The sequence below is a fragment of the Seriola lalandi genome, unplaced genomic scaffold (genome assembly GCF_002814215.2).
Source record: "Seriola lalandi dorsalis isolate HSWRI2012SDOR001 ecotype SW California unplaced genomic scaffold, Sedor1 jcf7180002054921, whole genome shotgun sequence".
Lineage (NCBI taxonomy): Eukaryota > Metazoa > Chordata > Actinopteri > Carangiformes > Carangidae > Seriola > Seriola lalandi.
This window is the reverse complement of record NW_019525473.1, coordinates 861,473-879,414: the sequence shown is the minus strand read 5'-3', so window position 1 is coordinate 879,414 and position 17,942 is coordinate 861,473. Positions and strand designations below refer to the sequence as shown.

Genomic DNA, 17,942 nt, shown 5'->3' with positions numbered 1-17,942 from the left:
TAAAATTTATTGTGACGCTAAACTGCTCCAACTAAGGTCTGAAGCTGCCCGTCAGAACTGAAGAAAGATGAAGACAAATTTGTCAATCCCACAGAGTTAAAGTGTCCTCTTCTAAGCCTTAGTGGTATCTAGCCCTGCAGATAGTCTCAGATTTATGTGCGCAGATCGTGAGATCTCAGCCTTTGAAAATTGTGCTGCCTCCCCAAAATAATGGAGATGAGTGGAATTTTCTTTTGCTGTAATTAATCAACAGAAAAATATATATACAGTATATTTTAAAAACAAGAGAAAAGCGTCTTTTCAGAAACATTGTTGCAGTCACTCAGTGAAATAGTGTTGGATTTGAAAAATGTAATCCATTAATAATCATCATTCATTGAAAAAGTCATTTTGAGTTAATGGTTTTCTCAATGGTTTCCCACAGTCGAGAGGCGGGCGGGTGAAGTGGGGACTTTAAACTGCCTGTAGGTGTGAATGTCAGGGTGAATGGATTTCTGTCACTATGTATTAGCCCTGTGATTGACTGGCGACCTGTCCAGGGTTATCCCCGCCTCTCACCCCGATGCCCGCTGGATTAGCTCCACCCCCCTCAAGTTAAAGCATTTTTTTTTTTTTTTTACTTTTTACTTAACTGAGAGCTAATCTATGCATGCCCACTTGAACCTTTCTGACTTTCATCTTAAATCCACTTTGCCTTTAGATTAATATATGTTACTCTGCCAGCTCCATCAACGTCACGTTCAGCTAGCTTAGCCCCGAGGGAGTGCAACTAAAAACTGTACGTAGGTGACTTAGTATGTAGTGACTTATGCTCACTTATAGAAAACAAAACTCTACTTCCAAAATGGTAGCATAATGTGAGTAAGATTTCACACTGTGAGATGATCTTGAGATACTAAACCAACCTCCATCTATCTCAACCTACAGATGCACTGCACACCAGATGCTCTGTATGTACCTGTCACTATCTGTCCTCAATAATTGTAGTTGTGTAAATGTGTTTGTTCAGCACCGGCAGGGACCTTCCACAAGGACAAGCTAGTTATGCCAGTTGGTAATAAACCGCAGCAGCATTAGCATTTCATAGCTATAGGAAGAACAAATGGAGACGTGAGTAATGACAGGAAGGAGCTGCTGGTGTCACACAGGGAACTCTCTGTGGGCCGTGATACTGTGTGCAGCACGGGACAGATTGTTGCAAAGCTCTTTGTGTCAGCTCGTGCATGTGTGTGTGTGTGTGTGTGTGTGTGTGTGTGTATTTGTGAGTGTGCCAGCAGGCTGACACCTCTGAAGTGTAAATAACAGCAGTGTGAGATGTTAACCAGGCATTGATAAGGTTCTCTCTCGGGAAGCCCCAGAGTGACTCTCTCCATCTCTCTCCCTCCCCTCCCCCTTCTCTCTCTCCCCCAGCAGCCAGTAATCACCCTAGAGGGAAGTGTAGCGTGCACGTTCTCCCGGGAAGGTATCAATACTGTCACTGTGCAGGTGTCTGCAGGGAATACTATTCTGCAGGACAGAAAAAACATCGCTGTCCACGGTGAGCCGACGGTTCAACCCCATCTCCACTGGGATTCTGTAGCTCTGTAAACACACTGACAACATGTGTCACCACGCGTTCTTATCATTGTTAAAGGATGATACTGCTTAATTACAAGCAGGTCTTATTTCTGTCGTTTCGGCCATCTTTCCTATCAGTAACATAACATTACACTCCCCAAGTGGTACCACTTTCTAATAAGTCTTTTTATAAAGGATTGTGTTTATGTCCAAGAGATGTTCTTATTAATGTTCTTATAGATAATAAAGCACTGCATGACTTAAAAGCCCAATGAGGCAAGAAACAAGAGGAATCAGATGATCAGACAGGTTTTCAAAAAAACCATCACATAGGGCCAAAAATGTTACCGTGATGAAAGTGTTCACGTAACCCGATATCGATAATGATTGATCGTTTTTATGCCTCTGCGCCAGCGACACGCGGAGCCAGAGGCGTTTTGTTTTTCGGGTTGTGCGTCCATCCCATTTTCCGTGGACACGATATCTCAGTAACGCCTTGATGGAATCTCTTCAAATATGGCACAAACATTCACCTGGACTCAAGGATAGAACTGATTTGATTTTGGTTGCTAAAGGTCAAAGGTCAAGGTCAGTGTGACCTCACAAAACACTTTGTAGCCACAAGTCAAGACGTGACAAAATTTCACACAAATGGTTGATATTTTATCTGACTCTGGATAAACAGCGGTTTTCTGATACGAGTTAGACGTAAAGAAGCCGAAAAACGTCCGTATCAATCAACTTTGTGGTTTAACTTTAACTGTACTTACATTAGTTTTATTGATAATTATTCTTATCACCTTTATAGGCTCTGCATGTTGTAGCACTTGCCTACATTGGAGAGCCACTCCATCCTTACATACCCAGCAGGTCTCGGATCAGATCTCTTTGGTTATTCCTCGCCCCAGGCTCAAAACTGAAGCAGACTGACTCACACTGTCTGGGCTTAAAACCTGTTGATTTCTGTTATTATTATTTTATAGACCGATTATATAGAATGCAGCAGTCAGATCCGCTGGATCCATATTGGTTCTGAAATTGACCTTATTAAGTGAGTGTCGTCCTGGTGTGCATGAATCAAATTAAACGCACAGTCTGTAACTTCAAATCAATAACAAAAAATGGAGTTGGGAGACGTCGTGAAATAGCGTGGGATCACGGGAGTTGTTGTCCTCGACACCATTACCGTAAGCTCCTCCCGGTTTAAATTCCTTCAGTGTCAGTGGTTCAGGAAATCAAACAGACCCAGTGATTTATAACCATTAAAAACACTGAATAAAGCAGTTTGACATTTAAAGTCAATGTTTGAGCGACGCTGGACGGAGGACAGAGACTCAGCGAAGAGTTGGAACTGAGATTGATGCTAACCTTTGTTCTGATTGTTTCTCTGATAATTTATGATTTATGATAATTCAGCAGGTTTTTACCGGCAGCCGAATTATCCACAGAGGTGTCCTCCTCTCCATAACAAATGCAGGGGGATAAAAACGGCTACACAGATAAAGCAGTTTCTAGTTTAAAAATCAGTGATTCACCGACGCTCTTCGCCAGAAACACGACAGGACGTCTCCAGCGGCTGGGAGTTGAGCTGTCTAACATTTACTTAACATTTTTCTCTGATAACTTAAGATCCAGATGTCCGATGACTAAAATCCTTCATCCTTCATCAATCCTTAAAATATATAGTTGAAAACCACCAAGGTGTAAAAGGTTTGTGTCTTAAAACTTGATAAAAGTTCATTTTGAGCTTCTGGCAGGAAACCACAATGCCGACCCATGGGCATAGGGGATGTAAGGAGACCAAATGGCACAGAGCGATATGTAATATTGCCTTATTTATCACTATATGCCAATAACTGGATTGGTACTCATTATCAGCAGATACCATGAGTTCAGGTGTCAGGTGGATAAACTTTTGGCTCTTTTAGATCCTGTCTGATGGTCTGACCTCTCGTACTACACTGCACCAATATTGCTGTTTCCCCAGATCTTAACATTTACTCTGCTGAAATGAAAAACTACAAATATAATAAACTGGACTCTTAAAAAAACATGGTGAAAGATGAGGTGGATTTTGGTCTGCATGAGTTCAATCTAGAGGCTGAACTCTGTATTTAATGACGTAAAGTAAAAGCACCTCACGCGCATTTTACCCCTCTGCAGAATATTTCCGATCTCATCTGCTCGCCTTTTCATCAAACCTCGACGACCACAACCCTGACGTCGCAGAATGGAGGCTCGATGTGAGCCGAGTCATCAAGAACTCTCTGATCCAGGTAAAGCTCTCTCACTCCTTTTTTCATTGAAACCGTTGCTTTACTCTGGTAAATACTGTCACCGCTTGACTGGACCTCTGAAGGTGCATGAGTGCAGCGTGACCTCCCTGAGGCTTGGGAGACATAAATCTGACTTTTATGATGATAAATGACAAGGCAAGAGGGAGAAGAGGGAGGAAAATATAGTTCAAGAGCATGCTGATTTCAGCGGCTTGCACACAGCCTGCGAGTTCAGGGCCGTACAGTAATGAGGTTGTGGATGTTGAAGTGTACAGAAAAATAAATGTCAGTATGTGCCTTATGTGTGTTCGGCGCTCACCTGAAGGGGACGCTTGGAGTGGAGTGCTTTGACCTGTCAAGTGTAAGATATAATTCAAATCCACACATGGCATGTCAGGTAGAGATTTTGTCCCATTAGTTTAGTGGTTTTTCTACAGCGTCCTCAGAATGTCAATTCGTTTCTTTTCTGAGGAAGAAGCGGTCTGAGCCTTGCATCATATTTTCACACTTTTTTATCGTGCAAAATCAAAACTGATGCCAAAAATACACCATGTCCACTTTGTTATTTGTTATTGATATCATTTTTTTCCATGACAACCCCAGGCTGGAAGGTAGAAGATGAAAGAAACCCCCCCCCAAAAAAAAACGTTCAGATGAAAATATGACGTGATAGCTTAAAACATTCTCATTCACAACATTCACTGCAGCAAAGCCAAGCAAGAACTGAAACAAGAACCAGGGCTCTTCTAGGAATCGGTGAAAATATTCATGGTCTCTATTTGTTGCACAGAGTAGCAACAGCAACATGAATCAAATCCCCGCTACATAATGCTGTAAATAAAGTGTCCGAATAGTGCCTATGTGATACTATGGTGCATGGACAGGTTATGAGACGATGGGCCAATGGGCATAAACACATACAAGCTCACCCCTCGTAGATTGGGTGGAAGTCATTTTACATCTCTTAAAGTGACATTTTGCAGGTTATCTATGTGTAAAAGGAAACTGTGCACCTGACCTTCAGTATTTTTTTTTTCACTCATGCTGCATTACTCTTCACAAATGTGCAAAATACTGTTCTAGGTAAGGAAACCTGTGGTACAGGTTCTGTTTTCCTAAAGCAGGGCCAAACACATTTAAACTGCTTTGCTCATTTAACTATTAGCATTCTGCAGCCAAATTCTCATATAAATGCCAGCATTCATAACAGCCACATGTTCTTACCAATGGGGGTTGGACTTTTACAGCAGCACACATGGTTAATTCAGTCTTAACAGAGACAGTTGAGAAAGGAGACGGCGCACTTACAATCATTTCCTGTATATCTGTGCCACGTGGGGTTTCTCCACCTCCCCGCCCCCTTTAGGAGACCAGCAGCAGGTCTGAGTCTGTTCACCCCGACGGAAGAAGTGAACGTGATCACACATTTTGATTCTTTCCACCCCCATAGTCACCAGAATAAATATTCGATCAATTATCTCCTGAGCATTCTGACATCAAAATGGCATTTTTCAGGCAGCTCAGGAGAAAATGAACTTTATTGGAGACCTGTCTCCGTCTCAGCAACACGGATCTCTCTTCTCTCTGTCGGTTCTGGTTCTGGTTTCACCGCAGTAGTGCTGCAGACGCTTTCCAACCGCAGAAGTTTAGATGTGTGCAACCATGAATTAAAAGTTAAAACTGAAATGAAACTTGTATTTCTTTGTTTAATAATACCATTATTGTTATTATTATTGAACTGTTGTTGGAAGTGAAACAGAGAGTATTAGACTGGTATGATCTTGTGCTGGGTTGATCAGATATAAGCTAGCAGGTGAAAACGAGCGGCAAAAGCAGACGTAAATTCAAACTGGAGCTAGCGTTGTATTGTTGTATTGTTGTGTTTTGACATGAAAAAGCAATCACGACCACGCCCACTTAGGAGACAGGAAGTGCACATCATTTCTTACCATCGGAGCTGCTTGTATCTTGTATCTTTGGTTTCATGTACATGTATATCAGTGTAGTACTCGTGTAGTACTCGACTAGTATAGTATATATAGTATATATCGACTTGTCACTCTACCTGGTGCTTTTTTTTTTTACATTAAAAGCATGTGTTTGAGGGACTGCTGCAAGATGTAGCATTTAATATTTTTAACGTGAACATTCTGGAGGAAGTGTTGAGTTCATTGATGATGATAACTTTACATTGTTTGGGTTAAAAGTGGAATGCCTGAGACAGCTCTTGCTATTCTGAGGGCATTAGTGTGTGTCTGTGGAGATATACATAATATATTCTATATATTTATAACACTGAATTTAACAATAGGTGAATAAGGAAGGCATTATGAGTTTGCATTAACTTGAGAACAGTGGAAATCATACATTTCAGGCCTGTGTAGAATAAAATAAAGGTGAATAAAGGTTCCCAGTAACTATTTGAGAATTTACTGCGTTTATTTATTTACTGTACGTACTTTGGAACTGCATTATGTAGGAAAAAAATCATGTAACTCTCATACTTGCTACATACTCGCTTTATAGATAGTCAGTAACATAGACAAGGGCGAAGGTTTGGAGTAATGTAAGGACAGTAAGTCAGAGGTCGGTCCAACCTCCCAAAAATGTAAAATCTTATATATAATATATAAAATACATTTATATCAATCTGTCAAAATTTTGTAATTGTGGCAGTAATTTTATCTTTATTTGTTCATTGTAAAGTGTACATATTTGTGTCAGTTTTATATTTTTATCGTACTATTTTTTAGATTAGGTTACCATGGTGATACATACATATACACAACTATATAAAGTCTGGGGGAACAAGTCAGACTGAGCTTGTATCCCTCAGGTGAGTGTGTGACTGGTAAATGAGGATTTGTAAGTATTAATATATGAATGTATATCTTATCTGACAGAAAGTCACTATATTGATTTACAGAGTGATTATCTGTGATTCTCATAATATTGGAAGCATAATACAAAAATTACTAATGCTGTGTAAGTAGCACTGCGTTGCAGTGAATGGCTGTATTAATAATGTCTTAACCGTCTACATACTTACTGTATGTGGCAAATAATTAGTTCTCGTGTCTTTAGGAGAATTGTAAATAAAATCATAGATTTATTGATTAATATTTTTGCTGCATACAATCTCAACAACCAACCCTAATAAAATAGGGCAGCTTGTATGATGCTGCTGCTTGTAAAGTTATATTTCTTTGAGAGTGTGTTAATAATTGAAGACAACTCAAATGAGAATATGGACATTTTGTTATAAACATTAACTTAGAGCTTTGTCTGGATTTTAGTTGGTAATCAGTAAGAAGACTGTTAAGAGATATTTAATTATATAAATTAAACTTTATTTATTTATTTATTTATTTTTTCATTTAAAGGAGTAGTTTGACATTTTGGGAAACATGCCTCCTGTAGTTTCTGCTGGTTGCCTCCCAACTGCTCCCAGCCAACAAATAACCCCACATAAAACAGAATGACTCTTCTTTTGTTGTCTAAATACAAGCAGCAGTACAAGAAGAACACTAAATACTGATTTAAATCAGAAACCGTGGTCTGGTTCTGGATCAAGCAAGCGTTCAGCGTCAGCTTTTGCAGATGTCAGTGTTGAGGCTCTGTGGCCAGCCTAGCCTGAACCAGGGGACGCCTTCTATCAAACACTCTTTTAACATTCTTTCCCTCTTGTTCCCCTCCAGGCTACAGGCGTGAGAGAGGATCAGCTTCTGGTCACCGTCCTCCCAGGTTTACCCACTGCAGCGGAGTTTTTCCTCCTACCTGACAAACAGCTAACGGAGGGGAAACCAGAGAAGAGCTCTGCTCATTTAGATCAGGTGAAACAACAACAGCAACTGCTGCTTTGTCTGCTAACGTGTACGCAAGAGTCACTCCTTTTGCCCTGGACAGTGTTTGTGTAGGTGGACGGATTTGACCATAACACCATGCACAAGTTTGAAGCATTGTTTGCTTTTGTCTGCTTCGTGAGTCATGGCTGATATTTTTTTTTTTTTTTCTGGCACCAGTTTGTCCAGTAATTGCTCCCTGAAAAATAATCCCAAATTCAAGTTCCTCCATCCTCCAGCAGATGTCAGTATTGATCCACTGAAGCATGTCCATTTTTTTTCCATGGGTCTAATTCTAGAACATGCCTGAGGAGTCTTTGCAATAGACTCATCAATAAGCCTTGACAAGTATTAACAAGTTATCAGGGGGAATGACTTTTAAACTCCCTCAAGTCACATCCTGTGGGGTGTTGAGGTGTTGGGGGCGGCGGGGGGTGGGGCTCGAGTCTAGAGCCCTAAAAGCCAGACAAAGGAATTGTCATGGTTGATCAGCTCACTAAATCACTGGCGTATCAAAATGGACCGAATTAGCTCTGAGCCTCACGTAACAGATAATGACTGATAATAATGTTGGATCTGCTCTCGGTGGGAAGAATTCCACCGGCGTGTCTAGAGAGGGAAACTGGGAAGGAAATCAATTTGATTTTCCTCTTTCCCTCCCCGCTCACACCTGGTTGATCGCCTGGAAAGATCCTCTCCCCTCCAAGCCAGTGATAAATCTTCATTCAAGGTTGGCATCTTAAAAGTGCAGAGTGTGCTCTACTTATTAGAATGTATAATAGATTTACTGACCCTGGTATACATTGGGAAAAAGTAATTAGTCATAGCATGGTCTAAATTTAAACTGTTAAGAAATATAAAGGAGGGAATGAAGGACTAAAGAAATTACTCATATCACAATTAATTTGGCAAATGAGGCAGATAAGATAAATGAAGCCTCCGCAGAGCTAGAAGTGGGATCTGCAGAAATAAAACTGAGGATTTTGTTTAGTTCTGTGTCTTCAGCTCCATATGTGCTTGTTTCATGTGCGCACATTAAATAGAGAAACAGTTTTATGATATTGGACTGTCACTTAAAAAGAGGCACCTTTCCCCTTTAAGATTGTGTTTAAGGATTAAAACCTCAGGAGAGAGATTGATAATTGCGTGAATGAAAGAATCTACGATTGAGCGCGAATGAGATTGGACTCTGGCTTTCTATAGTTTACCTTCAGGTCAGGGTAATCTGCCTGATTTATATCAAAGTTAGATGTTCTCAGTAGTGCATAAGGTTACTTGCCAGCCTGAAAAACAGAGATCAAGTGAGGCTGCATGGTATGCATTATGCATCGCGGGGGAAAGGTCCTCCAGACAAAGACTCTTACATAAACAGGAAAGCTCAGATGGGGTTGTGGGTTGAGGCACGGAGGTTTTTTGTTTTGGGTCATGGACGCTCAGAAAATAATGCAATTCAGTACAACAGCCCTGCAGTAAATACTACCTTTACAAAGTACAGTTTTAAAGTGTATCTGAGTGGCGTCGGTTCAATTCTAAGGTCAATATTATGATGCAATCTACTTGAAATCTCCTTCAGTCAGTGTTAATGAAAGTCTACTGTACATGTGACAACTTTTCTTTTGGGTTGTCCGTCCTTCCCATTCTCGTGGACACAATATCTCAGCAACGGAACTTGGCACAAACATTCACTTGGACTCAAGGATGAACTGATAAGATTTTGTTGGTCAAAGGTCAGAGGTCAAGGCCAGTGTGACCTCACAAAAACCCTTTTTTAGCAATTACTCAAGACTCCACACAGCGATTATAACAATATTTCACACAAGTGGTTCATATTTTATATAACTCTGGATAAACAGGGATGTAATCTGAAATTAGTTTGAGTGGCGGAGGCAGTAATTCCAGTTTACAACTTAAAGCTGCACTGATCAATATTTTAATACTGAATCAAATAACGCACTTTCACCCATCTCTCTGCTTCCTGTCAGAGTGAATAAGCCTTGTGGTGGTTTTAAGCTCACTGTTTCGGCTTTTTGACCTGCACACACAGCTCTCATCAACTTGGTATAAAGCTGCAACAATGAAAAAGCTTTTAGACGCTGCTGTGTGAGACCTGCGCAGCACCAAAGGGCAGGCAGACAAAGTTAGCGACTAGCTGGTGAACGTACTGCAGCAGCAGCAGCTAAAGATCTTTCTCAGGAGTCGGTGGTTCCCAAAATAGAGCTAAATGGAGAGTGACTATTGGACTTACATTCTTCCTGTGGTCAGACATGAATTTAAATGAATGCCGGGTGTGTAAGTAGTTTGCAAACACACTCGCCATATTATTTATATAAGGTGAAAATATGTCAGTGTTTTCAGCTTGTTCTGTTGCCCCCAAGAGACAAGAGTCACAGCCACAATTTTGTGCAACAACACAAATATGTTTTTTTCCCCTCATCTTTCCTATCTTGGTCATCATCTCTTGACCTCTCAGATTTATTTTGCAATTTGCTGGAGGGGTCCCGGTTCCCAGATTGGGAAGCACCTCTGTAACTTTTGCTTATCTTTTTTCTTTTTCCTTTTTTCTTTTTTTTTTTTATGATTTACTTCTATTTCTTGCCCACCCTCATTCACAAACTGACCAGGCATACATGTACACCAGAACTTTCAGAAGGGCTGTCAAGGGCAAGTGATATTTAGACTCAATTATTTTTCAGTCTGACATTAAAAAAATTGGAGGAATGTGTGAAAAGATTGATCAGGACTAGGAACTAATTTGCTCTGAAATGTCAGTTAATAAATGACGAGTCAGAAGCAAAGATAGATGAGACTGTCCGAGAGGTTTGATGATCTTGACGATGACCTTTCTCAGTACTTACATTTTGTTTTGTTTTATTTGTACAAAATGAAACTATATTGTGTCTCCCTGTGTTTCCCAACAGCTCTCTGAGGTTTTGCTCAGCGCCTTGAATCAAAACCTTGTCCAGTTCACGCTGCGACCAGGGGTCCAAGTCACTGTGTATGCAGCACACCTATCAGCAGGTAAACACATGCATCTCCTTGTGTATGTTTCGTTCTGCCCAGAAGGGCCTTTAGTACGGAAGCCAAGAAAGGACATACTCGCAAATATTTTTTTAATCCTGTAATCTGAAGATAACGAAGCTTGTTATCCAGAGATAACGAGATATTATCAGGAGAAAAACAATGTCTTGTTATCCTGATATAACGAGATAGTTACCTGTTATAAAAGCTTGTTTTCTCATTATAATCACTTTGTTAATCAGAGATCTGATGTGCCAAGCCAGCATGCAGATGGCACCCTCTAGTGCTGTAAAATGAAAATGTCAGGATCAACGCACGAAGGAGTTACTAAGGATTGTTGCTAAGGGGGAGTGTTACTCGCGACTTAGTGTTTGAGGTTCAGTCAAAATCATTTTCTCCTGATAACGTCTCGGTATGTCGGGATAATGAGCTTTGTTATCTCGAGATAACGGGATAAAAAAAAAAAATTTCAAGTACGGCCTTTGTCTGCTTTCGTACCTTTGTACTTCCTGTAGTGAGTGGGACAGAAATTAAAAGTATGCTGACTATCAGGAGACCTAGTGGACAGTCAGGTATATTTTTATTATTTTTGCTGCCCCAGTCAACTAATAATAACCACATCTCTGTGTCTGATTGGCTCCCATCATGTAGCTACACAGAGACATTCAGAGAGTGAGCATCGTTACAAGTATGCGTGCCTCTTCCTATTGGGGATGCTGCTACTGTCCTAAAGGGGCTTATAAGATAAAGAGTAAGAGAAGTACATACTACTGTATATTAATAATGATTCATCTATGATTTACACAGGCGTGAATGATCCTGTTCACTGCTCACTGCATGATTCAGCTGGGTGCAAATACAGGGTTGTGTTGTTGCGTTTGCTCAGCCTCTGCGGCTCTTCTCTTCCTGTCTCTGCAGCGCCCCTAGTGGACACCAGCGAGAACCACAGTGGCTCTGCCATGCTAATGCTGCTATCAGTAGTGGTTGTGGGTTTAGCCGTGTTTGTCATCTACAAATTCAAGAGGTAAAGTGTTCATGAAATGTCTCATGTCTATAAAGTCGTCACGGTGTACGTGATAAGGAGGTGGTGAAAGGTGTCGAAGCATCCTGAAAGCTCAGAAAACAAAAGCTGTCTGCAAGGCTAAAGAGAAGGTTGATAGCTGCCTGTCAAACGTCTACGCCGGCTCCTCGGTAGAGCGTCGGATTTTCCCTGGCACATCTGTGGGGATCCTGGTGGAAATTCTTTTGTCAGGTCATTCTTTGCGAAAGAAATGTCAGTCAGCCTTCAGACTCTATCGACAGTAAGCCCTTTGAATGTAGGCGGTCCGAAATGTCAAATTATGTCTACTCGCCAAGGTACAGTTTCAAAGGAAAAGGGAACAAAGGGTCATAGAGATTTACTGGCAAGCAAGAGAATAAAACTTTAGCTTTACAGACCCTTATCACTTTTAGTATTTGTGTTTGGCATTTGCATGCGAATGTACGATGGCCCAGAGAGCTCAACGCACTGCAGCTTAATAGACAAAACAAAAGCAAATTCAGAAAACATCTTCGTTAATTTGACAACACACTCACAACACAACCACATAGAGAAACAAGCTTTAAGTAGCGCATAGACAACAGAGTTGTTTCCAAGGGACATAAAAAAGTGATGAACCAACTTTGCATAGATGTATTATAATACATCCATGCACATTTATTGTTCAATGCTTTTAACTTCAAAAGTCACAAAGCATTGAACAACAGGACTGTGGTCAAAAAGCCTTTTGTGCTTAAGAAGGTTCCTCACTGATTGAAATGACCCGGAAGTATCTGAGCAGCATCATGATCAGAGCTGCTGCACTTCTCTAAATGATAGGGAAATGAGCTTCAGTGCTTCCTATCTCATCTCCTATTAGCATAGGAAACACTCAACCTTCCTTTAGGAAAGGAAAGGAGAAATGCTGTCCCACCAATTCCTTGCGGTGACAACACTCAAAGTGACGCACTACTGTAGTTTCGCCTCGGCAGACCCACATAAATGTAGAAACAACAGAGCAGCTGCTTTAATGTTTGTGGCACGATCCAAAACTGATGGAAATCCTTGTCTGATCGACTGAAGCCCAAATCCATAAATCCAAATCCAAATCCATTTCTACTCTTTCAGATCTGTCCAGTTAGCAGTCATCATGAAGAACAGGTATATTGAATTTATAGTTAGAAATATCATCATCATAACTAAATACTATAGTACTATACAAAAATGTCATTTCACTAAATCCCTTCCCATTGTGTAAAGCACTAAGAATTAATTTTCTGTACTGAAAAAATGTATAAAAATGTCAGGAGCGCCTGTGCCAGGAAACTATAGACTTATGTCTGTATATAATTTATTCTGAAGTCTTGCTCAGATCCTTATTTCTATTTAACTATTATTTCATTATATTTTATTTTAATAATTTTATCACTATATATTTTTTGATTTCTTTTCTTGTGTATTCCTCTCGTATGATGTCATTTTCAACATATCATATATTCATCGTGCAAGTGTAAAGTTAGATTTAAAAAAAAAAAAAGAAGCCTAGTGTAAGTGCAGCCAGATTCTGACTGCACCACCGTGTCTTTTCCTAAGTCCTTTTGAAATCTGCTTCACATCCTCCGTAACCTCATGACGTTTTCCATCGGGGTCGAGGAAAAGCGGTTCGGAAAGGAGATTATTTTGACTTTTCAACCGCAGCACAAGTACTATCACTTTTTTGTGTCCCCTGGAAACACATTGTCTGTTGTCATCTGTGCCGCTCGCACCATGTTTTCTGTATTTGGTTGTGTTGTGTGCATTTTCAGTGCATATTGTTCTTAAACTGATGAAGATGTTTTCTGAATTTGCTTGTGTTTTTTTTTTCTGTCCGCATGTGTTATCTTAAGTTGCAGTATGTTGAGCTCTCAGGGCCACCGTACTAATGTGCTTAACCGTCTCATCAGAAGGCCTTGTTGTGTTCTTGCTGTCTTGGTTTTAGTTAGGCTGTTGTCTTTATCCCTTTGCCTCACTGTAAATCTTTTCTCAAGGAAGATCCCAGGCCTCAACGTCTATGCGCAGATGCAGAATGAAAAAGAACAAGAAATGATGAGTCCAGCTAATCCAACAGAGACCACGGCCAGCTCACAGCGGGACTTGGTGCATTCTTTGGAGATTCTGGACACAGAGTTTAACTCACGGCCCATCGGTGAATATCCAGTCTGGTTTGACAGTTTATCTGTGGCTGGCATTTTCATTTTTTTTATTTTTCCATTGCTCATTTCATACCAATGGATTCAAGTGTTGTTGTTTCATAAGACTCATCCTGTGCTTTTTGTTGTGTGTTTCTCAGAAGTGAAATGGTCCGGTCAGGGGCTGAGTGAGAGCTAAACAAAAATGAGTATGATGGAAAGTACAGTTGCTTCTAAGTAGCACAATTAACACATCATTCTCCTCTTTAATCACCTGAGAATACGGATGAGTGACAAATGAAAGGAAACCAACCCTGACTAAAGTGTCTTACAAACGATATGTTTCACCAAGACCCCTGATTTCAGTACACTTTAGCAGTCTCTGGAGGACGATACTACACATAGGTGCTCAGTTGGGTCGAGATCTGGTGACTGTTAAGGCCGTAGTATATCATTCATATCATATCACTAATTAGTGAGCCCCTGTGCTGTATATGGATGTATCTCTCCAATCATTTCTTCCGGGTATGCCTGTCATTAGTCACCTGTCTGTATATTCTCATATAATTCATTGCAGTGGTTTGGCATAATATATGTTCTAACCCCAAATTTGTGTGAAAATTGATGAATACAGCTTATGCTTCTGTCACACAATGTTTTAGCATCATGTTGTAATTTGCACTTGTGGCTACTGATCATAAATGTATGCACTCTCACTTTAAAGGTCCCATATAGTATAAAGGTAGATGCCCATGTCCTTTTTTTTAAAATGTTTTTAATAAAGCAGGTCTAGGCTCTATATTAATACTGTATTCAGAAACTGAGCCTTAAAACCAGCCGTCAGGACTTCTGGAACTTTGTGACTTTGTGTCACAACAAAGCAGTTCCCGCTCTCAGCCAAGCCCCATCCAACCTCACAGAATTTGGTTTCTCTGAGTGTTTTACCTGAAATCTGCTGTATTTTTTACCGGATCATTCAGAAAACAGTCAACCAATCAGAAGAGAGGCTCAGAGCCTCCTCTCTTCTGATTGGCTCACCGACCTGTTGTTACTAGAGCTGCAGAGAGAAGCCTGAGAGAGGAGATGTAAAACTACATTGAGATGGTTTTTGGTTCTTAAAACTACAAATATATCTTCTTATGGATCAACACTTGCACAAACAGGAAAAGGGTCAGATATGGGATTTTTAATAGCTGTTTTTCATTCTTCATCCCCTCCTCTCATCCAAAAACTTAATCCATATTGTTGTTAATGTGTTTGCATGCCTGTTATATAATCTGCTTTCAAGATGGCTCATTAACAAAATACACTTTAAGTTGAACTAACAAATATTTTATACAAAAACACTCAGTATGTGTGATGTTAATGGAGCTGCTTGTATTGAGGAAACCACAGGGAACCGACTCTGCAGATGCCCTCAGCTCTGTGACTCTGGAGCCTAATTCACTGCTGCAGCAGGCGGCTGTTTTTAGTGCAAATGCGCTGCTAAAAGCACCGTATGCTACTTCTCAGCATCAGACAGCAGACAGACAAAGTTAGCAACTAGCAGGTGAACATAGTGGAGTTTGTAACGCCTTAAGAACCAGATATTGTTCTCAGAAACTGATGAGGACCAAAGGAGAGAGACAAAAAAACAGGAATGCTAATATTGCTCTGTGTCTGCTGGATGTGTAAATAGGAAAAAATGTGATAATGGTTCCGATGTTGTTTTGTCACTTTATGCAGCTTTAAAGTATCATCTATTTTAATGAGACCAACTCCAGTCTCTAGATTTACTCTGCTTCTAGTACAAAACACCCTCTGATACCTCTGTCTGTTTCTTTCCTGTTTTCCCCTCAGGATGTATGAAACCTCATGTACATGTGAAATTCTCCACAGAACTCCCCACATACATCGTCTGAACTCCGGACTGGATTACCACTCCAGCTGCGTCATGGATATTTTTTTTTACCATTTGGGAAACAATGGTTTTGAGCTTTATACCTGTGCATGTTGGACCCTGCTGACACATACTGTGCTCCGATCAAACCAGAAGAAACTGTGTACAGGTTTTTCATTTTCTTTTAACATTATGTCTGATTCATTTAACATTTTAAGAATTTCATTTATTTATACGAGTCAGATACATAATCCAGAGGGAATGCCAGCATGAACTAGCGAGGGGGAAAAATGTAATAAGCAACAATGTTTTGATTTTGCTTATATATATCTGAGATTGGTTTGCTGTTCTATGAAGCTAACAGCAGTAGTGTATTATTTATTCATACTTATGAAGTATGTTATTGAAGTGGATTACACATTTATTTTGTAAATCATGAATGTCTATGTTAGAAATTTGTGTATTTTAATAACAAATGTCATACTAAACATAAATGCTGTTATAAAATATGAATAGGGTACTTCAAAGCTTTTGGTCTATTGTCTCTTGGAAAGCTGATTTATGGCACAATACACTTTTTTTACTGAAATATTTCTGTTTTTTTTTTCTGATCTCATTTAATTTATTAACAAAAATACAGGGTTTGGTTTTCTGGATTCATTTAAACCTTGCTGTTAATCTAATGCTTCTGGCACTATTTATGATAACCTACATACCAGTTTGTAAAATGTTTTGTGCTTCAGAATAACAGACCATTTAATGGTAAAAGGTGCTAAGCTGCACCTTCCAACTACAACTACAACCAGACATGACACCTTTTGGGGATAGAAGAAAAAAAAACGGGGAGGACTTTCCCACAAAGAAACGTATTCGATCGTTGTAGCCAGCCGCACCCAGATCACATCCCTCCTGAGGGCAGAGTACTATTAACAAGGCAAAGATTTAAGGTGGCAGTCGGAGTGAGATGGAACTACTTTGCAAGAGGATCCAAAGACCATGGCAGTGAGAAAGAGAGACAGATAAAGAGGCCAAGAGAGATGGAAGAGGGCTTTTTTGGGGGATGTGATGCATTAAGAGCATTGTATTGGACAGAATAAGAAGAGGTTGACTTCTTGAATACTTAATGTGGCCAGTCAAGCTCGAGGCTGGCTAAGGTTGGTGACACATTTAGGCTAATGTCCTGACCCACTCCAGAGTAGCAGCCATCTTCATCCCAGCTCATTATATCGCGCTGTAGGAGCAGGAGAACTAGAGCGCAGATGCTACCAGGCTATACGGATGGTTAGCTTGTTCAAGGGACTGTCGAGCCCTCTGGTACTTTGTGTGCAACATCTGACAGATGTAAATGCCTGATAGATGCCCTTCAAATCTTCTGAGGCAACTTTCTTGGATTTATTTCTTTTTTCTTTTTACTCAGAGGAGATGTGAAAATTCAGAGAAAATGTGGCTTTGTCAGTTTTGGATGATATTCTCTACAATTGTTCAGTCAGTATATACACCCACAGACAAAGAGTAGAGGATGTAACTGTGGACCATACAAAAGAGGAATGATGATTATACAATTGAATCTGTATCAGAGTGAGTTGGGGGGGGGGGGGGCCCAAGTCCGCAGTTCTTTCAGTTACAAAGGGGCCCACCGTGGGCCCAATCCAGTGTGTCACATACATAACATATTTTAAAGTTTGCTACATATAAAGTTCACATCGTTATAAAGTAAAAATAAAAGACACATGGTGAAGCAACTAATGAAAACTACCAAATCAGCAGCTGTATCAGAGAGCAAGCTGCTGATTTAATGAACCGCCCGACGACCCCAGCAGGTCTCCAGAAGCAGCTGCATGCTGCGCCTGGCTATAGACGCTAAATGCTAAGATACTGATGGTAGATCTTCTACTGTGAGCGTGCGCCATCTCTCTGCTGTTCAGCTCGTTCAAGCTCAGTGTTTGAAAGACTTGGAGGAGCACAGTGGGACCAGAAAGGCTGAGTGGATTGGTAGATGGAAGATTTCAGGATGACATTCAAACAGGCGTGAGCAACAAATGACTGTGGTAACTCATTTTACAGCATCAACAACTATCGTGTTGCCTAGCAACATATCATTTTGCCAGTGTTTGCTGCTTGCAGCTACTGTGGAGTTTATTTTTCACACATTTTCTGCTGGTTTGCTCTGCTGTTAGTGGCAGG

General features: G+C 40.4%; 1 protein-coding gene across 2 annotated transcripts in view; it reads left to right on the top strand.

Annotated features, from left to right (window-relative positions):
* Window positions 1-16,347, top strand: part of sorcs1 (sortilin-related VPS10 domain containing receptor 1) — a 168,018-nt gene extending 151,671 nt beyond the window's left edge. Inside the window, exons 21-27 of one of the 2 annotated variants that reach the window (XM_023431397.2) lie at window positions 1,414-1,537; window positions 3,721-3,833; window positions 7,532-7,666; window positions 10,594-10,693; window positions 11,612-11,717; window positions 13,739-13,896; window positions 15,719-16,347. In XM_023431397.2, coding sequence (XP_023287165.1) covers window positions 1,414-1,537; window positions 3,721-3,833; window positions 7,532-7,666; window positions 10,594-10,693; window positions 11,612-11,717; window positions 13,739-13,896; window positions 15,719-15,780 — 798 coding nt within the window. In that variant the 3' untranslated portion in view covers window positions 15,781-16,347. Of the gene's footprint in view, window positions 1-1,410; window positions 1,538-3,720; window positions 3,834-7,531; window positions 7,667-10,593; window positions 10,694-11,611; window positions 11,718-13,738; window positions 13,897-15,718 lie in introns of both variants that reach the window. The other variant, XM_023431396.2, reaches the window with a different exon arrangement.
* Window positions 16,348-17,942: the final 1,595 nt, after the last annotated feature.